Source organism: Tympanuchus pallidicinctus, unplaced genomic scaffold (assembly GCF_026119805.1).
Source record: "Tympanuchus pallidicinctus isolate F22 unplaced genomic scaffold, pur_lepc_1.0 scaffold13, whole genome shotgun sequence".
NCBI lineage: Eukaryota > Metazoa > Chordata > Aves > Galliformes > Phasianidae > Tympanuchus > Tympanuchus pallidicinctus.
The window spans coordinates 10,588,209-10,605,770 of NW_026294648.1; the positions used below are offsets into that span (position 1 = coordinate 10,588,209).

The 17,562-nt window shown below is 34.4% G+C and overlaps 1 protein-coding gene across 2 annotated transcripts in view; it reads right to left on the reverse strand.

Moving 5' to 3' along the window:
• The window catches only part of CHM (CHM Rab escort protein), a 56,021-nt gene that overhangs the window by 13,665 nt on the left and 24,794 nt on the right, over nt 1-17,562 (reverse strand). For both annotated transcript variants that reach the window (XM_052673099.1, XM_052673100.1), the window contains exons 8-9: nt 15,789-16,014; nt 2,916-2,993 (exon numbers count right to left, since the gene is read on the reverse strand). In XM_052673099.1, the coding sequence (XP_052529059.1) occupies nt 2,916-2,993; nt 15,789-16,014 (304 nt within the window). The remainder of the gene's footprint in view (nt 1-2,915; nt 2,994-15,788; nt 16,015-17,562) is intronic.

Consider the following 17,562-nt stretch of genomic DNA (forward strand, 5'->3'; position numbering starts at 1 on the left):
TAGAGTATTAATAAATGTGTAACTTTATAAGGAAAACAGACTTAAATTAACAACACTGCCATTTGACTGTGCATGAAAACAGCATATATTTCACACTTCATGTTACATGGAAAAGTCATACTCTGAATGATTTTGTGGGTTTACCATCATGGTGTTATTTTCCCCCATTGCATATTGTTCCCCTATCAGTAAATATCGTGACATGCATGCTGTGCCTTAGGAATAAGCATTATTGTAACTTCTGTGATCAAGACCATCTATACAACTAGAGAAGATGAGAATCAAACCTAGATAAGTAACTGCAGTCAGTTGTCGCTAGCTTTAGCAGGGTTAGTATTTCACATTGCTTCTTCTAGTCAGAAATGAAAACTGAAGAAGGGTGGAGGCAATACTTACATAAAAAAGTAAGAAGTTAATAACAAGTAAGCACACTTTTATAATGCTAATTTCTGATATCTGTTTCATAGGAATCTGAACATTACGTATATACCTATATTCAAATGTAACAGAAAACTTGCAAAGTGGTAATTAAAAATCAAATGGTATAAGCATTAACTTTAAACATGCAGTACTTTTCACAGTCACATTCTGTTCAACATGTTTGCAACTTTAAGAAGTTTTTTCTTAATGTTAACCTGATTTCTTTCACAAGCACTCATTTGAATATTGCAAATAAACAAGGAAATCAAGCTGTTACAGCTTTACCTAATTATAATCTTTCTTATTGTTTATGAAACAATTTCCCCTGCCACCCCCCTACATGTAATCGAAGGAGAAAGGTTGATTAAATGTCATGTTATATCACTCAAAGCCAGCAAAAGCAGCTATGTGCTTTTTATTTTCCTGCTAAGTGTTGTTTCCTCTCCTTTGTTCAGGAATAGCTACCAGGCTGTGTGTTTGATAAGATTTTGAACAGAAAAGAGACAGTGCATTTCATATCAGTCTCCACTTTACTTCAAAGGATGATGCTGAGAAAATTTCTTTCAAGTACTGCTTCCAAATATGGAAGACACTTATGCACTGACATTATCAGGTCTCTGTCATCTGATATGTGTTGGGACAATGAATCATACAGAACCCTCCATTGACCTTCTTTCAATGTGTCTAGATAAAAGGATGAAAATTAGAATCCATCTCCTTGCAGTGCCACGAGTTATAAATGTACTTTATAGGGCTCATTATCCAAACTAATGGACTAAGGGCGACATCCTTGAAATGGACTTACCAGCACTGACAAAGCTGGTATGCAGTATTTCAAGACAGATATGTAAATTACTGTGTGTTTGCTATATCTTTTTATTACAGATGTATAAATTTCCATTTCTCATATCTCTTCCATTTTCAAGACATAATTAAATAATTGGAAACATATTTTAAAAGTAATACTAATAATAGACATTTATTTGATAAAGTTCATCACACAAAGCCAAATAAGTGACCTACAATAAAAATGCAGAAAATAACAAAAAAATAATAATCATCATCAATACATTCAATTTGCTTTAACCTCAAACTAAGCAACACACTGGTCTTTTTTTTGCTTTGTTTTGTTTTTATTTTCTAACAACACATTAGCTTTCCATCAAGAGCACAGAAAGTTTTGAATATGTGTTAGAACACTGGACATAATCTGACTAGATAATTAAAAAGTAGAAATTTGGAAGTGAATTAATGAAACTTTAAAACAAGTACATCTAAAAGTTTGCATACTTTCTTGCTGTCTCCTCTGAATCTTACTTTCAAAAAGGGATAGAATAACACGCTAAAAATAACTGGGGAGGTTGGGACTATCATTGACTGCTCTCTGCATATCAGAGATAGTAAAAAACAGTGGAAAAGCAGTTGATCTAGATACTGAACTGCTTGTTCGTTTTCTGAGCCAGACAGAATGTTAGCTGTGTCTGGAGAAGAGTTGGAATGAACTTTGTGGATACTTAGAGTTAGATTAAAATACTAAACAAACAATAAGAAGTTTGAGATGAAAATCAAGGCTTTGTCTATAAGTATGAATTGTCCTTACGTGTACACTGAAAAAAACCCTAAAAAATTAAAACCTTAATAAAATTTGGAACTCTATGAAAAATGTTTCTGAACTAGTCATGAACACTGCACAATTTGTCTATGTGTATTTTGTTTAACTTATTTGTAAGCAAGATAAACTACCGATATTCCTACACAGTTTCTAGCTTGCTTTTTCTACAGAATGTTTTCAAGTTTTCAATTACAACTGAAAATCGAAAAAAAGAATCTTAAGAGAGTCAAAGTCTGCAGGTAGTCTAATGACTGATAGAACGTTCATAACACACACCATGATAACCTACTGAGGTGTCAGAAAAATGCCACTATGGAAAAAACTACAGGTTGATTTTTCTTAGCTCAACTTTAAGCCTGCCTACAGGCCTGATATTGTAAAAGAATTTATCCTAGAATAAGAGGGCAGCATAGTTTATGACAACAATCTACCTAAAAACTCATTAAAGTCTTTTCTCTTGGAGTGACATGCATTATCAGCAGAGATTAATCTGATGAGTCTTTAGGTGAGCTCCATTTTTAAAAACGCAATAACAGAGGGCTTTGTTGTCATCTGATGAAAATCAATTAGAGTAGGTAAGGCCACAAGGAAAACTAACATCACTCATCACCAGCCCCCGGCAGCTGAAATGATTTGTCTTCCAAGCTTGGGTGATCAGGAGCTGTAGTAATATCACAAGGAAATTAATTTAGTTTCTATATTCTAGACCCACTTTCCTTGTTCTGGAGGACCTATACACAAATTACTTTTAATCAAGGTTGATGTGTTATTAATATCAAGGAGGATCTTTGAAAAATCTTTTTTTTTTTTTTTTTAAATTGACCTAACACATTTTTCATCTGTATTTTGTATATAAACAGAAGGTTACTTATATTATCCTTACCGTCCTGATTCTTTGTCCACTACAAGGCACTGCACAGAATGGCGAAGACAATAGATACCACCAAATACAGCACACATCCTAGAAACATACAAAATACAGGTTATTCCCATCACAACTAACCATAAGCCATGTGAGCAAGGCAAAGTCTTGTGCACACTGTCACAGTACAACATTCTTAATGACAAGTCCATTTCTGAATCAGACGATCAAAACTTTATCCAAAAAAAGCATACTGCCATGTAGTTTTGCAAAACGTTTGTTCACCTTTTTTTTTAAACTGCATTTATCACAGTCTCCTAAATTGTTACACTAGCTTAAGAACTCATTCTCTATTATCATCCTCCATCCTCAAAAAATAGGAAAAGTGCCTATTTACTGCAGACAAACAGAGTAACTACTGACCATGTTACACTGCAGATGGTATAGAATGAGAAGAACACACAGTAACCAAACCAAATTCCTATCTGAATTTTAAGTGTGATTCAAAAATTATTCGTTTATTCTTATGAATCTGTGGGGATTACTTTTCAGTTCATACATGACACTAAGCAGTGTAGGCACTTCACTGGCTATGAGTAGCTTAAATTTTGAGGATAACAGAAAAGGGTACTTAAAATCTTAGAGTGTCCTCTTACAAACAGTCATTCCGTAAGTTCTGCAAATGTTAATATCTAGCTGCTATGTACAGAATAAAAAAAGTTCTAATCAGACAAAGGAACCAGATTCACAAGTCAGTTTTTAAAATGTTACAGTAACTAAGCTGTTGAACAGTTTTCTACTTAGGAACAGATCCCAATCACACAAGAGAAAGTAAATTACACTATCTAAACAGTAAGCCAGAACTACAACTCATCTGTTTTTATACTGTAAGGAGACTGACAGTTAAATATAATAATTTATTTCATTTAAAGTGTTAGGAAGTTACTTTTGAATGTGTTGATACCAACTGTTACAGGATATACCTTTTCATAAGAGATTCTGTAATTATCTGGTCAGATAGTACTGATGCAGTGGGACGTATTCAGTACAATGACACTGCTGCAGTAGGGGTCAACAACTCAAACTCAGTCCTCAACAGGCACGTTTTACCACAGCATTTGTAACATGGCTCATTCTAAGAGGTAACCTGCAACTACACCTTGCATGCATTCCAGCTTAGAAACATGCTGCTCTAAGACCCGTGTCTTCTATTCTCCACCCCGTTTCACTGCAGACTACTTATAACTAAGACCAGAGACTAATCTGCTAAAGCAAATCATACCCAGGTTTCCTTATTTTAGAAAGGTCAGTGAGCCATCTTCTTTGTTCCATATCCAAAGAACTAATATGACAGCACCTGAATGAAATCTGGGCCTTCACGTGAAGAGAGCCCACTGCAAGATTTCATCACTAGCCCGGATGTCACACTACTCCTCACCAAAGCTCTTCTCCACGTGAATCTGTCCTATGCACAAGATTCAAAACTGTTCCCCCATGAAGCAGCACAGTAGAAGTTCAGTTGGTCTGGTGACAAACACAATCTCGGGTTTATCTCCCCATCCTAACTTCCTGGATCTTCCAGGCTAAACCTCTGGTGATTAGTTTTCAGATGATATGATGAGACACAAGATAACTAACAACTACAAAAAAAATTAAAAAAAAAAAAAAAAAGCTTAATTTCTGTTAAGAGATGCCCAAAGTTTTAACTGGAGCACATTAACATTCAAATAGCTGCAATGTCACTACTTCTAAAAAGCTTTAACCCTAGGTCCTTAAAAAATCTTAAAGTAAGATAACATTCTTGAAAATGCCACCAAAAAAGCATGGACAACAATTCAGTCCTTTTTTTTTTTTTTAACAGTGCACTATTTTCAGGATTTTTCAGGATATTTTTACTGTAAGAATAATATGAAACAGACAGGATGAAGTTCTCAGTGTAGCAAAAGGTACAACAGTACAATCACTGATGAAATATTTTTCCTATTATGTTGAAAGAATAACAATCTCTCTTTTTAAATTTTCCAGCCAGTGTGGAAATATGTGAAGAAGGAAGATGGGCGAGATGTCCCTGATCCCTTAAAACTTCAAGTTCATCCTGTTCCGTCTGACGTATCTTGGGAATCTTTGTTATTCTGTTTTCTCCTATGGATCATTCACTTCAATCAGCTATCACTGATCTCATGAATGCAGAAAAGAAAGAATACAATCTTCATATTGGCATAAACTGTGTATCCTCAGAGAGAACTGCTGAGGTAACTGTCAAAATGTTATCAAGCCTTCCTTCTTCCTACAAGTTAAATAAACCCATGCCTTTTTGTGATACCTGCTATTCAGAATAAAGAAAACATAAAAATCCGTTAAAATACTGAACATGCTACAAACTTGTCACATTTTACCATATCTGAGAAGGATAGTCTAAGTTTTCCAGTTAACATCCCTTTTATTCCACTAAATTCTAGTGTGACCCAGCTATTTAGTTTTCAGCTCACAGACAAATGGACAAAGCTGAAAGTAGGAGGGCATAATGGATGTCATTTCTAGTTTTTATCTCATTAACAGAGTCAGTGTAGGTGTTGCATTTAAAATAAAGAAATGTGCAATCCTATTTTTTCTTTAATAGAGTTTACACTGTAATTAAAAAGATTAGTGTTAACACATTTCTAACACTTGTATGGCATTAGCTAAGCATCAGCCCAGCTGCAGCGCACAATTAATCTAAGAAAGGCAAGGTAGTTTGCTGGAATGTAGTTCTCCTCGACTTCCAGGGTGAGCGTGGGAACTTCATGGCTTACAACTTGTGGCTTTTTAAGTTACAAGTCTTCAGTGAATCCCAATAAATCATATATTATTTAAAAACAGGAAGAGTAGGGTTTTTTGGTTTTTTTTGTTTGTTTTGTTGTTTGTTTGTTTTAATTAATATGGAGTAAAAAATAATTAAAAAGAAATCTAATTCATCCATTCTTAGGAAAAGGATTTTCTGAATTCTCAGTTTGGTAACCAATTTTCAGACCTACTGCTGAATTCCAACTACTGCTGAGTTCCAACTTACAAGTATTACTGAAACTTCACAGTAAGTATGCAGAACTAATACTAATTGTTCAACCAATGCTTGTCATGTTCTAATTTCCTGATGAAGTCCAATTATTCCACAGGTGTGAAACCAAAAGCACATTTTAATGTGAATATATTTCCAAGTGAAAATGACATTTATTCTCCTCTGTTAAAAATGTGCCTTACTTTATTTAATGAAAGATACCAACTGACAAGTACAAGAAAGTCTATTTCTGCAAAACTGTTTTCTGTCTTCCCAATCATACCGCTGTATGCACTGTTTGTTTGCAAGAGCAGCTCACAGAAAACAGTCTGTCAGGAGATAGTAGTCTCCATAGAAATTAAAGATAAAAGCTGTAACTCATCCACATTTCTTCATCAATTCAGTGACCATGCAATGAGGCACTGCAAAAAAACAGGGATGCAGAAGAGATTGTGAACGTCACACTGATATTATGATGCCTTGAAAGAAATACTTTATTACATACTAAAGATATTCTGCAGTACTGAAGAACATTCATTGCCTTTTCACCCTGACACCTTGCATAAGAACAAATCCAAGTCAGTAATGTCAGATATGTAACTTTCATGGATGGTAAACTTGGAAGAAAAGAAAAGCTTGATGTTGTAAACTTGACTTCCAAAAACAGAAAATGTATTGGCACTGGAAAGCCATGCTAGATAGTTCAAGGACAGTTAAAACCACAATACCTTTTAACCAGTATGAATAATGCAGCATAGACAATGGCTGAAGTGTGTCAACAGCCCACATCTCTTACGAATTGTACTCCAACAAATGGTTTATGGAAATGCAAACAATATTTCTTACTTGCTTTTTGCCAAATCACAAGATCCAATACCCTAGAAGCACCACTTCTGTCCAAGCAAAATTCATCACGTTGAATGCTGCTCATGGTTGTATGGATGTTGTTGAACACAATACAAAATAACAACCGCTGAAGAATTATTACAGGGCCTTGAGACACTGGCTCACTGTCCATGCTGCTGCAAAGAGTGACTTCTAAGCTGATAAAACAGGTATCAGGATTTAAAAACAAAAACAAAAAAAACTCTAATAAATTTATTTCATACGGTATAACAAAAAGTCTGTAGTGTTTCCTAACAAGAACTAAGATTATCTAGTTAAAAACTGTAGAAACTATACATTTCCTTTCACTTCAACTACAGTAAAGATTGGTGGCTGTTTGTTTTGTTTTTAATATAAACAAACACACTTCATTTTATTAACATGCTTTGAAAGAACTTTGCTGCTTGGCTGCACAAAAACGCAAATTACTTATTTTCAAGAATAGTCTGCTATCCAGCCGAGGAGGGCATGACCTGTTTTCACAGTAGGCCAGCAGAAAGTGTTTCTTTTTAAACGAAAATAGGAATGAATTTTGATTGTATTGTATTAAACAACCATGCAGAGCCAAAATACCTATTAAAACAGCCCTGCCTGGAAAACTTCATATTTAGGAAGAACTTGCAAAATTATTTAAATATAGAAACTGAAATATTAACTGAGTGTCGACCCAATAATCTATGGCAAAAGTGAAATCACTGCGCTAATGTTACTTTCATACAATAGGCTATTCAAGAAGATGTGACTCCAAGCACAAGGGAACTCTTTGATACCATTAACCCTGAATGACAGGCATTTAAACTGATATTACTCTAATTAACTACTGCCTACAACAATATTTTAAGTTTTGCTGAAGGATAACAAGAACACTGTACTCTACTTCAACTTTGCACCAGGGACATCAAATCTTATCACAACTAAATTAACAGTTCTGAAAAATTTTGGTCTGGTAGCCCTCCCTCATACGCAGCCTTTAAATGCCATTTCAGTTCCCATCAAGGTAAGAACCAGTAGGTGTAATTGTTAATACAGCTGTGAAGCAAATGTACATATTAAAAGCTTTTTGATTTTTGACAACACATTTGTGATGATTTATGAGTTTGTATATAATTGGATTATTCTATTAATTTTTCTGATTACTGTTTCAGCTAATACAGTGAAGGTCACTTACAAAATAAATCTTCATTACATTTCACAGAAAGTGACTGACTCCAACTAGTTGTTTTCTTTAATTAAACACTAATGTAACACGAGAGAAAAATAGGCTTCAGGGTTGCTGCATCTGTTGCAACATGAGGAGTTTACCACTTTGATGTAATGCTCTGAGATATTAATTGAACAAAAATAGAACATTCTCCATCTGACATCTTTATTTCCAACACTGAGATATTATAAACACCCTGAACTTGCAGACCACCCTTAACTTGAAACTACATAAAAGAAGTGGAAAACTATACCACGAAATATAGTTTCACTCATATGAAAAAGTTTTTACCTCTGGCATATATTTTGTCTTCTGTTTTCTAAACTGTGTGGAGGGATTAATGAGGAAATATTTTTCTTGACAACTGTACAGCTTTCTGGAACAACCATTTTCTAATAGATGAATACTATATGACCAACACAGAAAGTTTTGGAGCAAGATCAAAGAAAAACATGCCAAGGCCTGAAGTAATGCAGTTCTCTTTCAATTTATTTTTTTCCTCCACACAGACCAACCAGTGTGCCCATTTTTATGTTAAATTCTGTTTCTAAAAGGTCTCTAGGACCTAAGCATTTCCTTCAATATTGCTTTATGTTTTAAAAACACTAAGAAGTAGAACACAGACAAATGAATTAACTACAGCAGCTACTGTTAAAAGAACTAATTTTTCCGAAACAGATGCCATATGAAAGACAAATTTCATTAAGTGCAGCAATCACTTTGGAGAAGGAAAAAAAAAGTAAAAACCAGCATCAAAGAAATACTTAATACTGCCACCTAGAACTGTTCTGGCATTTTTAGTTAATGATAATAAATGTCAACAAATTCTAGAGCAAGCAAATGAAGACAGCGTTAACTCCTCTTTTTCCTGGGGACTCTGTTCAGCATTCCTGTTCAGAGTTTTAAAAATGTCCTAATGAATTTACAGTCATCCTAGTTAACAAATCCAATTAAGAAAACCATCAGAAAGTTTGGTAAAAGAATGGGACCAGGTCTAATACAAGTAGTTACAGAGCCATAAAGTGGCTCAAGATTTTGAAAGGTCAAAAACCACAACATTCCAATGTTCTTCCTTAAAATAATGACATTTTTACTCAAAATAGTACGTTCAATGAATTTAATCGATACTTGTGCATCTTGTTTTGCAAAAATATTTCAGAACAGGCTTCAGAGGTAAAGTTACTACAAAATTAACTTACAATTAAGTTGCATGCTCTTGACTGAGTTTTATGTAAAGCTCCAAAATAAAGTATAACACACTTTAGCCCTATCACAGATGTACTTGTATCACCATATAGCTGTTAATTACCAGAATTTAAGAAAAAAAATTTAAGGCTTAGTAAATGGGAGAATTATATAAAGATTTTTTCAAGACACTGCAATTAACACTAATTGAAAGTAAGTACAAATTAATAAGCATTCTCTTGGATGTTATACTCAAACAGATGATTTTTAAGTCAGTAAGGTAAAGATCCACCAGACAATATATTCAACTATGTAATTAGGAAGTATCCTACTAATTAAGCTCAAAGGCATGTGTAAATTGTAAGACATTACCACAAGGCAGGACAAGAAAAAAACCCACAAAATTGTTCAGTGGTTTCTCTACTTTTGTGACAGCAGTTAACCACAAACTTCTATGGAAGGTGAAAGTACGAGACCTGTTTGGCTCTATATGTCTTGTAAGAGAAGAAGCCATTCCTCAAAAAACGTCATTTATCTGCAATTAAATAACAGTTCTGCCCTCAAAGAGGAAGCTGAGAGATTCAGACTGTAGGGCACAGACTCAAAAAAGAGCAACTGCAGAAACCAGTCATTGAGCATTAGGTCATCTTCAAAATGCCTCTATGTTCTCTTGGCTTCCAAAAAAACCCTTCCAATTTCAAGTAATCTTAACCAAAGAAATTCACAGACTATATTACTAATTTAGTAATGTTTCGGAGGCTAGTTTTCTCTGCCTTCTACTTCAATCAAAATGGACTCTGCTAAACTACATTAGCATTTACATCTCACACTGGTTGTTTCCATAGATCTGCTCATAATGCTGTAATACATCAACATGTCTGAATCCTTTAACATAAGACATTTTGTGCTTACCCACATAATCAGAGAGTAATTTGCTTATTAGGAGATGGCTGATAAATAATACCAAAATAATGCATTAGAGTACATTCCAATTCCTATAATACAATTTCACTACTGAAATTTTTTCCACATCTAGCTGGGGCTCTAAAACATATACATTTTGTCAACATTCTTATGATTCAGAGCATTCCACGTGATATATCCTAATATTAGCTGAAGGCCCTTAGGAAGTACAAACTTTTGTAAATGACTATACTTGTTGCAAGTGAAACAGTAAGAAAAGCTCTCATATTTGTAAACAATTCAAATGTCTCATTGAGAAAAAAAGATAAATTCAAGAACTGCAATGTATTTTAAAAGTTTCATACAATGCATTAGAATGCATTTCCCAACAAAGGTTATTCCCAAATTAAAAGTCTTTTCCTGTCAAATTCTGAGAAATAATGTGGGCAAGGACACAAAAGCATTCCATAGCTTTATTAACGACAATGCTCACTGATCTGTGAATAACCTGAAAAAAATGAAGATTATTGAGTTACTTTACCAATCTATCCATCCATCACTAGAGAACAGGTTTCAGCTTGATGGATTATCACACTTCCATGATGTTTATCCCAAGAAAGAGTTTCTCCTTAGGGGGAAAAACAAACAACTGATCCTACAAAGTCATGCTAAACACTTGCCCATTTGGCATTCATCTATGAACAAACTGAAAAGAAATATATCAAGTTTGTCTTTAAAAGCCAAACTGCATCAGGAGTTTTATTATATCACTGAACTGCAAGTAAAAATGTAGTAATTACAAAGAAAGCAGCACAGCAGCTTCTCTTACTAGTTGGCATTTTGATTAAGACCAAGCAATGATGGCAAATGGTCACTAATTCTAAAGCAAATTTTCTGATCTGAAGTGAATTATCTTAAGTGATAATGGATATATGAACATGATTTATTTTGAAATCAGAACTTCTCTCTCAGATACAGCCTATGCTTTTAAAGTCAGCTGAGATGCTTTCCTACTAGCACAGAATTGCAGACTTCCTAAGAGTCAAATTTGTCATGCAATTGTCAAAAGGAAGTAACAACACTGTTTAAATTTAATAATAAGGCAAATCTTTTAATACAGAAAAGTTATGCATATTGCTTACATGTAAAGACTTGATACTTATTTATAGCTTCAAATGAAAGAGATGTTATTATGAATTTTTAAATATATCAATTTTAAATGCATATTATATTCAGGTTTCCTAAGATCCGGCTTTAATTTTACATTACCAAAAGCTTCCTGAAGATCTTAACATGCACATAATTGAAAATACTAAATACCTAAGGCAACCCTAGAAGCTTCAATATTTGTAGCAGACAATGGCTCAAATGTAAGGGTAAAAACTGATTATTCATTTTTGAAATACATATAAGAACTTCCCAAATCAATTGCATAACCCATTGTATCTCAGCCTGGACTCAGTCATCTCATAAACTCAGGGATTAAAATGGAGAACCATCTTCATCAAATCTTTATCACAAAATTATCAGTCACTGGCTCTGACACAAAATGACTAATTTAGGCTAGAATCTCTAACAACTATTTTTAAAAAAAGTGATATTACCCACAAAATGAATACACAATTAAAAAGTAGAAGTTCAGAGCCTTTCTATAGGAAATGCAAGACATTAATTGATTACCCATACAAGTCAGTGGATCATTAGTTCCCATGGCAAAGCAGCAGAAGATCCCCTATTACCAGGACCACATTTGTCATTTCTTGGATGACTATTAACAAAAAAAGAAAATTAAAGCAGCGTGTATCACCCCTCCAAATCTTTCACATGCAAACAGATGGTGTATGAACAGTCTCTAGCTCTCTCCAAAATTTTAACTGGGGAAAAAAAAATGCACCACTACTCAGAAAGGCCAGTTTCCATTTGGATGCTCACGTTTGCATGGTCCAGAAAAAAAAAAAAAATCTGAAAACAAGCTGAAGAAAAACTCAAAGAGTTGATCAGAATTCAAGTTGTTCACAAAGCAAGCACGTGGAAAAAATCACAGAAGCGAGGTCACAGCTCAAAATAAATAGCCTCGTATCTGGCAGTTACTTTAGATTGATTTATTTTTAACCTAAATATCTTACTTGTCCCTCAGCTACAAAGGAAAAATCAGAAGTTGACCATTTTTTCAGATTTACTCCTTCATTAGGAAATGTTTGGGGCATTTCTGAAAGTCATTTCTAGAAGTATATAAAAACAACACAATCACCCGATGCAATACAAATGCTGCATTACTGAGGCCTTTGAGCTTACAGCAATGCTCAGTTGTCATCTTTCTTTAGAGATATGTTTTCAGGAAAATTAAAGTTGTTACAGAATTGCAACAAACATGTCAGCACAGCAGACCACAAAACAAGCCGATTCCTCCACTTGCCTCGCACATATTTCAGTGAAGTTTTGGCGTCTTATGCTAACTGTAACAAATCTAAAGGTTCGGTATGATCTTCCTCAAATTGTAGGTTATTTTTTCATTAATTTATTTTCACCAAGCATAGTGCATACTACCTCATCAGAAAAGAAGGAAGATAACGGTTTCATACTTACAAGTTTGAACCAAGGGCAGTTGGTATTCAAGCTAGCAGAGTTTTGCTTCCTGTTTGCCTGGAATAGCAGGAGGCTTCCAATGACCTTACTTATAGCACAGATTCAATTTATAGAGACAGAAATCTCACATTTGCACCTCGACATATTGGGAGGTACATTACAGTGATATAAAAGTTTAATTTTCTCTCCTAAACCATACCTGTTTAAACCAATAAAGAACTAACATCACTTTTACTCACTCAAATGTCATCAGTAGTTATGAAATGTTGTACTGTTTATGCAGAATTCATTTGGAATGCAGGGATGTGACTTACAAATGTCTTTGACTCATTCACATAAATATGCATGCATGCCATTTATAACAGTAGCCTTGATGAGAACACACAGTGTAACTGGCTGCAAGAAACGCTTAAGAGGTTTACATTAAAACAGAATATAGAACAGCGGTTAGAAATCACAGAACAGGTGACACCTTACTCTGATAACCTGGTGATAAAAACTGCAGGATATGATGTATAGGTTGTGGCATTACTACTTTACAGTTTGAATAGCATTCCTCCGATACCTCTCAGTTTTAAAAAGATAAAATACCCCAGGCAGACCAGATATATTAATTGGGATTAATTAAAAATATATATATACTGTGCCTGCCTTCTAAGCTGTAAAGCCATTCCAAACTTCCTAATTTTTTACCTAAATGACTTATAAAATCATTATATAAATCTTTTAAAGCCACAATTATCTCTTGGTTTACGAGAAACAATTCACATACTCTCCTTATCATATTGATAAGACTTGCAATTCAGCAAAACCAAACCAAACTGAAGTGGCGCAAACAATGCTATAAAGTTCAATCTAGCTGAAGATTTCCTGTGATTGTCAAAGAGCTTTCCAATAAGAAAACTCATACAACCTCTAGACACCACTGTTTCTAATTCTTGAAGTATATTGCTCTGCAGATCAGAAAATTGCCTGTGCTGACATTAAGCCAAATGAAGCCGAAGGGCTTTTAAGTCTGCAAGAAAAAAAAAAGCAAGAATTCTAAGTTGAACTTCAGTAATTTTTTTTCCAGGTATTTGATATCCAAGAAAGTCTAAGGAGACTAATACAAGACTTGTGCTTCTGTAATGGCTCCTTCTGACTTTTCATCTATTGGTCATGTACTCGTGTCTGGTAACACAACATCCTGGTAAGACAGAAAAACATCCCTAACATCCATAAACACTGATTCTATAACATGATTATGTCCAGAATTCTTATCAGAAATTTGAACAAATACATTAAAAATCCTGCTCACTAATTCTGTGTGCTTAATTACATAAGCTCCCATACAGATGAAAAGTTATTGGAAAAATTTACCAAATGAAATTTCCATTTAATACAGTACAGAACAATTCTTAATAGCCTGGTGAACTAATGGCAATTTAAAAAGACGAATACCGAAACATTAGAGGACAATTTCACACGGCCAAGTAAGAGCAAGTAACACCCGTTGCTGTTGCAATCAGCTACTTTTTAGACACCCTCCCTGAAGTACAATAATTTTTCTAGAATATTTCTATCAACATGTAGTTACACCCATCCTACATACTAATACAGAAGCTCCAACTGACAAGGCCAGTCTTTTAACTGTAGCTTACGTAGTGCTACTGAGAAGAAAATCTATCGTGCAGACAAGAAAGGAGTGTTAACAATCAACAGCAAGCTCTAAAACAAAATTTATTAATTGTAGCACACACAGAAGAAGCAGAATTTGTCCAACAAACAACTAAGCAGGTAAAACTTTGCACTGGTATTTAAACAAATGATATCTGAATACATAGTACAAAATCACTTTAGATTGTCTACACTAAGAACCCATGGACAGCAGATATAAAGGCTGTTTGTAAGCAAAAATAAGAACAGCTGAGAATTGTTGGAAAGCAGTGAAAATTAAAACCAACCATTCACTTCTATTCTTGATGGTCACCCAAAGCACCAGTCAACAACTCCTCTGCAAAATTTACAATCCTGAGCACACGACCAGAGTCACACTAAAGAACACACATCATGCCCACAGTTCAACTGAAAAGGCCAAAGTGGATACAGATTTATTCTGACATCAATATAGTTTTGGTTTCATTACTTTCTGAGGCTTAAGTAGAGGAGAACACATGTCACTTGTGCAAGATGTAAAACTGCATCTGGTGTGTCTCAGTAACAGGGCTTTACGATTCCTTTATATGCTGCTGAAGTTGTATGAAGACACTTGTCATGCAAACAGACAAAATTATGCCAAGAGAATAAGGATATGATATCACACTGGTTGTCCCATGTGTGTAACTGTGATATAAGGGTGAAAGAACTGCATACTATTTTGTTTAGTAATAAACTGAATATATAATAGTACTTTCTTCCTTTCCAAAAAAAAAAAAACAAACAAAAAACAACCAAACCAACCAACAAACCCATTCACTATTAAATACCAAAAAGAATAAAAGGACAGAAGGACAAAAGAAACTCTAGGTGCACTTCTAGTGCTAGTTAGTAACACAAATTCATGACATACATCACCTTGTAACTTCAGTTAGACGGAAGGTAAATTTTCACAACCTACCAAAATGCACCGTCATCTCAGACAGACATCACTATTGAGTTTCAACTGTCAGTTTTAAAAAGGTACAGTCAAGTGTAACTTAAATAAACTCTTTTCCACTTCCTAGCCCTTATTATTAAATGCAGTCATTGACTGCAAACGTCACCCATTACAACTTAGGAACAGTTTTCATCTTATACATGTATTAAAATGGCATAACTTACAGCATTTCTGCTTCTCTCAATGAAATACTCCTCAAAATCTAGTTTCCTGATGTCATCAGCTGAGTGCTTGACTATCCTGTAATCATTATTACTGTAACTAAAATATGCTTTTTTTTTTGAGACTTGTCACTTTGTGACTTTTTATTGAGACTTTCCACAGCGAATGAAAATTCAAAGTCAACAAAATCAACATGAAATTATTAGTGAGATGTCTTCTATTGAATGACTTCTATCAGCATAAGGTTACCAAATATTTCCTGTTTTGAACATGTGCGTTAAAAAAAAAAAAGTTAAGGCCTACCTGCAAAAACACTGTGGAATCTCTCCTTGACCATACAGAGGAAACAAAAATGGTGTGTTGCCATAGCGGCCAAGGCACTGAAGAAACTTTCTTGTTGCCTGAAGACCTTCAAGAGTGTTGCAATCATTTTCCGACACCATTGCAATAGAATGAAGAATGAAGTGCTGCAAGCTAGGTGTTAGCTTTCGTGTTTTTAAGAACTGAGCAAATGTACTGTTCTTGTAGTCTGAGAAAAAAAGGTAAATTCTAGTAAAGGGCACAGCACAACACCTGTACTTTCTCACAGAAACATTTTTCTTCAGGCTGAACTATATTAAAATACACAAAGATAATTATAAAAGGAAATGAGTTCAATAAACATTGAACAAAATGGATAATGCAACTTCCATAAAGAAAACTCTCAGAAGAAAGAAATAACACTCTTCTAAAATATTTCAGAATAACACAAATCCACTGCATAAGAACACCTTAAAGAGCAACATCTAAATATGGCTCCCTCTGTTTATTATGCTATCTTCATCTAAATATATTTCTAAGTTGTGAGAAATGTGAGAAACTGGGCACATAAATCCATTGGTTTTGAAGTGCCTGAGGGTGGCAGATTACTCTGATCACCTGAAAGACGCTCATACAGTTGAATCCAGATTGATTTAGTTATTAGGTTGTAAATATGTGCAGAGAAGGGCCATTCAAATAATTTTTTTAGTTCACTTGCACGAAAAAAACCAGAAGTCAGTGATGAGGAACTTCCCCTTTAAATTAGTACTATTGCTGACACTTTCACTCCAAAGAAATACAAGTCTTTTAGGAGATAGTGAATGGAAGCATTTCTTCTTTATACATCTCTAAAAATATCAGTTACCTTAATAAAAACCAGTACTTTTTCAAGAAAATATTTCAATACCATTCACAGATTTGTTCTTAAGCTCATTTCAATTATGTGAAAATTCACAGGAATAAGCAGAACTACCAGCAGTGCTGTGCCTAGTATTATAAAGCCACTTATTCTGCTTAAGACTCAGCCTACAAACACAACTTACTGCCTGACATACAGCCATGGAAGTAACCGACTGACACAAATGTTTCTTTGGTTTGCTTTTTTTTTTAATTTAACCACAATGAACTCTTCCTGTAGAAAGTGTGACTTGCAATGGAAGTAATCAGTTCACGAGGAGCAACTTTAAAGTTGTGAAGTCCCTACATTATACTAACCTGCCTCAAAATACTTCCATTTACTTCTCAGGCTACTGTAAAGTACAAGAGCAAAATGCTGTTAACTATCTTTGGAAGTAGAATAAATCTCATGTAGTTTAGACACATAAATCAAAGAATTAATTTAAAACTGATGTAGGATTTTTTTTAATTTTGTTTTTACCTAACAGATTTTCTCAATACCACCTGTACCATTATTGTATGTACCTCTTCTTCTTCCATCAGCAAAAAAATTGAAGTTACCTGTAATCTACAAACCACCTGGGTTTAATGAGCTATTCCCCCTACAGAATTTTGCAGAGTTCATTAGATTGCTTCTCTAATCTTGCCAGATGATTCTCTATATTGACCAATTTTGTCCTGTGTACAGTTGAACTTTCTCTGATGTTTGTACCTAATCCCAGTGTCACATACAGCTCTAAGCAACCAAACTAACACAAGGGATTTTTAGAACTGTTCCTAAAGCTACCTTCTTTCAAAACATTGCTTAATGGATCTATGATCATGCTACACAAGCACTAACTTGGATCAGCCTGAAACTTACATTAACAGTTTAACTATT